The following is an 8,051-nucleotide window of genomic DNA, read 5'->3' as shown; positions in this document are numbered from 1 at the left end:
TCAAAGCACTGAGGACAGTGGTTTTCGGTGAAGAACCGCAATGGCCCGTAATTTTTTGACAGTTCTGACACATGGGTGAAGATGAAATGTATTTATTTAATTATATATATTTTTAACTTTATTGATTTACTTTCCTTTTTGGCAAACTTTGTTATTCTGTTTGATAAATGGATGCATTCATCTTACTTGGAGTAGGAAAAAAAATCTTAAACCTTGATGTGCTTACTTTCAGAATTTGATTAGAGACTGTGTTTGTATTCAGCAGAAGATGTCAGCAAACAAAAACATGAATTTACTGCCATGGACCAATCCATATATTTGACAAAATAGAGTGTTTTAAGCTGCTGACCTCATTTCACACATGAATGAAATCATCAATATTTGATGAGTTTGTTGTAATGCGGTCATTAATAGGCAATAACAGTTATATAAACCCTAATTAAAAAGAGGATAGCCTAATGTTTGCAGTAATGTTGGAAAAACCAAACTGCATCATTTGCTCTTTGCAAGAATTGCAATGTAAGCAGCAACACAAAATACATCTGATTACACAACTCCAAGTCCCAAACAGAGAAATTATAAAAGCCAGTATATTAGAAGAGTGCTGGAACCACATCTTGCAGGGTGGGCGGGGTCAAATTCAAAGAAGATGATTGGTTAAATACGCAGTTATGGCAGGTCAATCTGTATCTGTTGCAGAGCAACTTAGAAGTTTGTTTTTCTATTAAAAAGATCATGTCAATGCAGAATGATTTTTGTTCATTAACAACTTTCAAGGGTGTTCCATAACCTTGAAAAAGTCACTCACAAAATAAAATCATGTGTCGAACTATGCCGTTCACTGGGTGTGGATTCTTTGTTCAGTACACCCCAAGAAGTAGGCCAAAATGCCCTCACAGTACAAATAATAAATAAATAAATAAATAAAAATTAAAATAAAAGCCAGTAATAAATAATAATGTAATAAAGACTGGCCTTCACTTCTGGAAGAGCTGACTGGGGTTTCCAACTATGGGCCAGCAAGGGTTCAAGGAAAGTTCAAGACTTATACAAAAAAGTATTATTTTGTAACGCAAAGAACTCATATCAAAATATGATATTCTTACAGTACATTTCTTTAAATATTTATAGCTAAGGAGCTTCCTCATGGCCCAGAAACAAAACCTAACAGAACCCCCCTCTGTTCACTTTAGAAAATATGATCTCAACTCACTGTAATGGTAAGGGTAGAATTTCAGCTCTGTACTATATGCTGAAGTCTGGCTCAACCGCATCCTCTGTGTACAAACTGAATTCATGGAGGGAAGATATTTGGGAGGATGTATCCTTGGATGAATGAAGTGGTGTCTGTATTAAGGCTCAGACACAGACTGTGAACACTTGGCTCAAACTATCGCAATACAATTGGTTGATGCAAACATATGTAACCCCTGCTAAATTAAATACGTTTAATAGTACAAATCCAGATTTATGCTACAATTGCAATCACACTAAGGGGAAAAAATGAAAGATTTTTGGAAGGAGGTATCACATATGATATCCCAAATAGTATCAGTAAATTTGCCTCTCCATCCCAAAGTGCTTATCCTGGGGTTGTACCCAATTAACCCTCATCTAAAGAACAAAGTACAGACACTTTTAGATATGTACCTTGTTGTGAGCAAAACGCTTGATAGCTCTTGTCGGGAAAGCTGTGAACAGACTTAGTGTTGCCCAATGGCTAAGGGAAATGTCATGTTGCCTAACAATGGAAAAAATTACATGTATGGTTAAGGGTAAACAAGGCACTTTGGAAAAGGTTTGGTGACTATTTTTAGATTTTGTTGAGCAGAGCGATGTGGGTGAAATATTGGCTAATGAAAGGAACTCTGGGTAGTGTACTGCACTTTGTGTGCATGTGAGGTGGTTCTGAGAGATAGCTGATTGGCTTATGGCTCTGTGCTTTGTCTGTATGATGTCCCAAATATGTTTTATCATACTGGATCAGACCCCTGTAAAATGTAATTCTGTTTGTTTAATACTTTTGTAACACCTCTGTTTTGTCTTAGACATTTGTTTTGTTTTATTCTGTTTTGTTCTGTTTTGTTTTGTTTTTTCCCCCTGTTGACTGTTAACTTTTGATGTTTGTTTATCTCATGGTTGCCCTGTTGCTGTTTGTTGCTGTTGTTTTTTCCTGTGATATTTCTGCTTATGCAGTCTTTTTAAAGAAGAAAAACCAATAAACATTTTGTTCAAAATAAACAAATAAATAAAGACTGGCCACTTAGGTGTCATCAATATAACTGCTCAAAATACAGCTGCTTCTGTTTGTCACTGTGAGATTTCTTTCAGTGTCTCCTCTCTCAGAGTTCATTCTGTTTTCATTGCAAGTCACATGCCCATCGTTAGAATTAAAAGAACAGAGTGAAAGTGAAAATTAATGCAGCATCAGCCATCACAGTGATTCAGCAAGACAAAGTGAATTACAAAGGAGGAAGATTGTTCTTTTCTAGTCATTCACTAACCCTGTTTTCACAAAGACCGCATTAAACAGAGCACTTTACTTATTTTACTTTACTAATATAGCTTTACTTAGAATAAACTTTGAAGACCAGACAACACAGGGGGATGCTTGTTACTAGGCCAGTTAAACACATTGATGGTGACGCACACAACTGTTTATACAGACAGTTTCGGTGTGCTACTGTGCTTTAGACACCAACTAGCTGAGCACTTCCACTTGTACATGATTGTTTTATTTCAGGCCTCTCCTTCTGTTTCTGTCTACAGGTTCAAAGGTGGAGGATTTCCTGAAGCTGCACGGGCTGCAGTGCCAACCAGCGAAGCAAACTGTGTATTGTCAGATTTTTTGTTTTTGTCAAGGGAGTAGCAGTTTCTCTGTGGAGTTCTTTCAGTTGTGTTGCACGGGTGTATTGAGTTTATGCCAATGCAATCTGTGGATTTTTTTCCTCTTATTTGAATCAGAATACATTCAGTATGTTTGTTCAGACCCTCATAATTATACAAGTTAAGGCTGAAGACTGTCAAAGGGTCTCTTTTAATGCAGTCTTACTTTCTTAAAGATTTGTAGCAACTCATGATGTAATAACTGCGTGTAATGTAATAGCAGCACATGATATAATAAAAAAATGTGAAAAAACTCATAATGAAATAATATGCCTGTAATGTAATAAAAATACTGATTGCATGATGTAACATCTTTTTGCACATAATGTAATACGTTATTACGTTACGTGCCAGTTTCTACATTATAAAGTTAGGGTTAGGGTTAACCCTAACCCTACACAATCAACATTTTATTACATTATAGGCATATTATTATGTTATGAGTTTTTGTTACATTTCTATATTACATTATGTGCCATTATTACATTATGTGCAGTTATTACATTGTGAGTTGCTACAAGATTGTATAGTGATAAAAGATTTCCAGGCTTCCAAAATGAAATGATGAGTACATATGCTGAAAAAATGAGATTTAATAGAGGGTAACTTAACTGTGACAGCAGTGATGTAAAGGTGGTGTGAAATGGATCGAAGAGGTAATGTTAAATGGATCTAAGAGGCCAATTACTCCTATTGCATGAGTTTTTGACCAACTGCAAGTGATCACCCACACTGTTAGTTGTTGAGGAACTGTTCCTTGTCCAAAAGAAGAAACTGCAGCATGAAGTGAAACTTGCAACATGTCTGTTATCTCCCTGCCATGATGTGGCAGAAATTAGTCCATTTTCCACAAACTAAACATGATTTTTCAGCGTTTATTTAACATAATGCTATTTAACTAATGTGGAAAAAAGTAACCTCAATAATAAATAAATTACATTTTACAATAAAATACAACAAGCATTTAACTGTTAAATGACACAAAATAAGCTCATAAAAAATCCAACAAATACAGAATACCCAGATGATTAAACAATTATATTCATATTAAAAATAAGTAATGTCCACAATGTGTTATCTTGTACATGGTCCCCATATGAGACATGTAATCATGTAATCATTAAAAACACTGAGACTTTGTAGAAATATCTTAATACAATCGTGAAAAAACCCACTTGCTACCAAAATGCTTTGTTTAACCTTCTCTGAACAGTGATCTCCTCTTATAAACATCTTTATTTTCATTTTCTTTGTAGCTCTATGTGAGAAAATATTTTAATAAATAAGATATTTATCCTAAAAGACAAAAAAAAATGTTGATTTCTAACATTTAAAGATTTAATGTATTATTTGACAAAAGAAACTGGCATTTTAGTTAAATACAAGCGAATACTTACATACATACCTAAAATGTAGTAACTGGATGTCTAATCAGATAAAGCATACTCTCTGTCACTTTATACAAAACAAATTTTACCTTTGTGGCTTAACACTAGGGCTAGGCTTTTGAAGTGGCTGTGGCGTAATCCTTGAACTGTCAAGTTTGTCTGTGCTGTATGTGTTAGTGCTGAGGTTATTGTCTGCTGATTGGCTGCCCTGTTCTCTTTGCTTTTCTTCAGCACACTGGAAGACTCTCCCCCATAAATCTCTATACGCCGATTTAATCTTGGGGATCTTGAAGCCATATACTATTGGATTAATGGCTGAATTGGCGTGAGACAGCAGGATACCTACGTAAAAAGCTGAATGAGGAACTACAAGAGCTTTGTTGTAAAAATGTACAGCATTCATTATGTGAAGCGGAAACCAACACATTGCAAAAAGGATCATGATCAAGGCTAAGGAACGAGCCAGTTTACGTTCCTTACGATAATATGAATATGACTCACGAGATTTGCCTACTCTTTTCTGTAGTTGTTTTTGGATAGTGAGGAAGATATAGCAGTACAGGGCAGCCATAATGAGTGAGGGAGGGAGTACACAGACAAAAAAGTTAAAATTGACCATGAATGACATGGGTATGACTGACAGGAACTGACAGGTGAAGTTTTCAAAAGCACTGGTTGAGTTTTTGTATTGTGTGTAATTTTTACGGTTGTACCATCCAAACAGTGGGATGAAACCTAACGCAGCGGCGGTGATCCAACACCCTGTCACTACAGCCCAGGAATACCTCTTCTTCACTATCCGCTTGTATCTGTGAAACACACACACACACAAACATATTTTCCTCTTATAACTCTTTAAGTTCAAAATGTTACATTCATACTCAACCCAAACTGGAACTTAGGCTGTATCTAAACCATAGCAAATCTTTGAGGCAAAGCAATAAATCAATCAATCAATAAATAAAAAAGGTATTGAAAAATATTATGACTTTACTTCAGGTTTTAAATAATCAGCCATTTGAAGCAACAACCATCAGGAATTCCTGTCATCTTGCTCTAATAGAAGTTTAGGTTGCTGCCTAGGAAAACTCTAAAATCCTTGATGTTGCTCAGGGCAAAGGCTAGGGAGCTGTTCACAGCAATGGGAAAACTTAAACAGGAGTAGGTGTCCCCTGTTTAGGTTTTCCATGTTATCAGTGGCCTTTCATTTTGCCCTGTGAACTGTTTACAGAGCACCTCACTTGAGGTTTGCCAGCTAGCCAACAACGTGCAGCTACATGTGCATCTGTCATGGTTTGTAAGATACTTCAAGGGACCAAAGACTGACTCAGTGGTTGTTCTAAACATGGAAAGAATATTGTGTCATTGAGCATACTTCATTAAGAAAAATCAAGAACAGCATTTAATGCTCTCTTTGAAGCCTGCAACAAGATTTTGGGCTAAAAACACTGAATTGAAGAAGGAGTAGGTGGCAGGCTTGGGGATTCAGAGAGTAAAAAATACGGAGAGGTTTCTTAGAAGTCTGAGGTTTGAGGTGTTAGACTTGAGAAAAGAAGCTATTTCTGAGACCACAGGGCAGAACAGAGGTGATACATGTCTGTCAAGTGCTTGCTGTGGTTCTCTTTCTGCCAATAACAGAAGAGCCCAAATTCAGTCCTGGAGGGCTGCTGTCTTCCTGGTTTTCATATTAAACAAATTACAAGAGGATTTGTTTTCTTCTGGTAATTGCTATACATGCTAAGTCATGACTGGATTGCAGCTTAGATTTGTATGTGCGGAGTGGTTTTGATAGCCCTCTCACATTTGAACCAGTTAGATCACCTGCAAAAAGGGTAGCAACTTATGCTGATCTAGTACATTCAGCTCATACCTCTGCAATGTAATACTATAATGCCATTGTGGCATTAGTATAAAATACTTGCCCTCATCATTTTTAAAGATGTATTATCAGATAGTCCACGTAAGGTTGCTATATTACTACTGTTCTGTGCAAATCCATCAACTTGAGAATGAGGTTACACCATCCGCGTAAGGGGGGTTCACCCTTTTGGAATCAACTCTATCCTCTTATGAATCAAAGCATCAAAATAAATAAAAACACATCATTTTAAAGGCAAGCCAATCAATGTAATGCGATAGTTTCTGTCTGTTATCAGCTGCTATATTATCTTTAATAGATCACCCACAAGCAGAAGATAGCTTGCTCAAGCATTTTATTTTTTGCAAAAGCAAACTAGCAACTGTTATTGGCATTCTTTGCACATGAAATGCAAGTGAAAGAAAAAGGCAGCAGACACCGCCCCCCACCCCCACCCCCCACCACCACCACCACACACACACACACACACACACACACACACACACACCTGTTCATAAATTGTTTTGCTACCTTGGACATGGCCTAGGAAAATATTCACAACCTAAAACTCAAACCTAAAGCTGTTATTGCATATTCAATTTAAATGCCAGCATAAATTTATAAAGGAAAATTTTCAGAACTGAAGTTAAGCGTAATTAAAAATTTAACTATTAAAAAAAACTCATTTTTTTAAGTTTCATTTTTCATTTTTAACTGACAAAACTTAACCTGTTACTTGCAATATTTCATAGATGTGGTTTCTGAGGAATGATGGTGTCTTACTATAAGTTGCAGCCTGCCTAAACACAAGGACACAGCATTGGTTCTATAATTAAATCTGATCTTCTTGCTATTACTTTGGAAATGAACTCATCGAAGACCTGTAACTGCTGACTGTCACATTCTGTTGGATCACTATTTATAATTTTATACTTAACAACTTTATATGAAGAAGGAAGAAGATAGCTTACCTAAGTGGAAAAAGCACTCGCAAATAACGGTCAATGGCAATGGCCATCAGGGAGTGAACAGATGCTTGGGTCATCACAATGACCGTACAGCTGATGAACAGGCAGCCATGGAATGACATCCTCACCCGTCCATCCACCAGGACGGCAAGGGGCACAGCTACAGCTCCAACCAGGAAATCAGCCACTGCCAGGGACACGACGAAGCAGAAGGTGGGCTGCTTCAGGGCTCCACTTTTCCACACTGCCCAGATCACCGACATGTTTCCAAGGCAACATGCTACAGCTATCACAAGTTCCAGTACTGTGTACACCACTACCCCACTGTCAGCCATTCAGAGAGGGAGAGAGAGCTTTATCCTCGATGTTGCTACTGAAGAGAAACCTTAACGGAACTGGGTATTAGTGGTTTTGTACAAGGAAGTTGTTTGCACAAGACTTTGCTTACTCATACATGCACACACATGGCATGTGCACACGAACACACACATACACACACACACACATACATGCACACACATAATTTTGTATTCTAGTAGGGACTTTCCACTGACTTCAGTTTACCCCCTTTAAAGACTAATGATATCCCCTTATCCTGACCTGAACCACAGAAAAAAGCAAATTTGGCATTTTTTTCCTATAATTACAACACCACCAGATGTCACTTTTCTTAACAGAGGGCAACTAGGGGCCTGTGAGTCATATGTGTATTTCTGAGGACTATAGCAACCATTAACATAATGAGAACTAAACAACACAACAATCATTGTTTTTAATAGGGTTTTTTTTTTACTCATGTAGTACAAGTAGATAATGTAATAAACTGTCAGATAACATAATAAAACTTTCTAACCAATAATGTCATGATACATCACATCATCTGGCAAGAAAAAAATTTCATTAATGTAATACTGTAATGAATATAAAAGGGAAACATGTATTTGACACGCA

At 36.8% G+C, this 8,051-nt stretch overlaps 1 protein-coding gene across 1 annotated transcript; it reads right to left on the bottom strand.

Annotated features, from left to right (window-relative positions):
- Positions 1-4,359: 4,359 nt before the first annotated feature.
- Positions 4,360-7,435, bottom strand: adora3a.2 (adenosine A3 receptor a.2). The gene is made up of 2 exons (XM_030778208.1): positions 7,104-7,435; positions 4,360-5,083 (listed from the first exon to the last, which is right to left on the bottom strand). The coding sequence occupies exons 1-2, from the start codon at positions 7,433-7,435 to the stop codon at positions 4,360-4,362; spliced, it is 1,056 nt and encodes a 351-aa protein (XP_030634068.1).
- Between the last annotated feature and the right edge of the window lie 616 nt (positions 7,436-8,051).

This window comes from Chanos chanos, chromosome 6 (genome assembly GCF_902362185.1).
Source record: "Chanos chanos chromosome 6, fChaCha1.1, whole genome shotgun sequence".
Taxonomy (NCBI): domain Eukaryota; kingdom Metazoa; phylum Chordata; class Actinopteri; order Gonorynchiformes; family Chanidae; genus Chanos; species Chanos chanos.
This window is presented reverse-complemented; position numbering and strand designations above follow the sequence as displayed.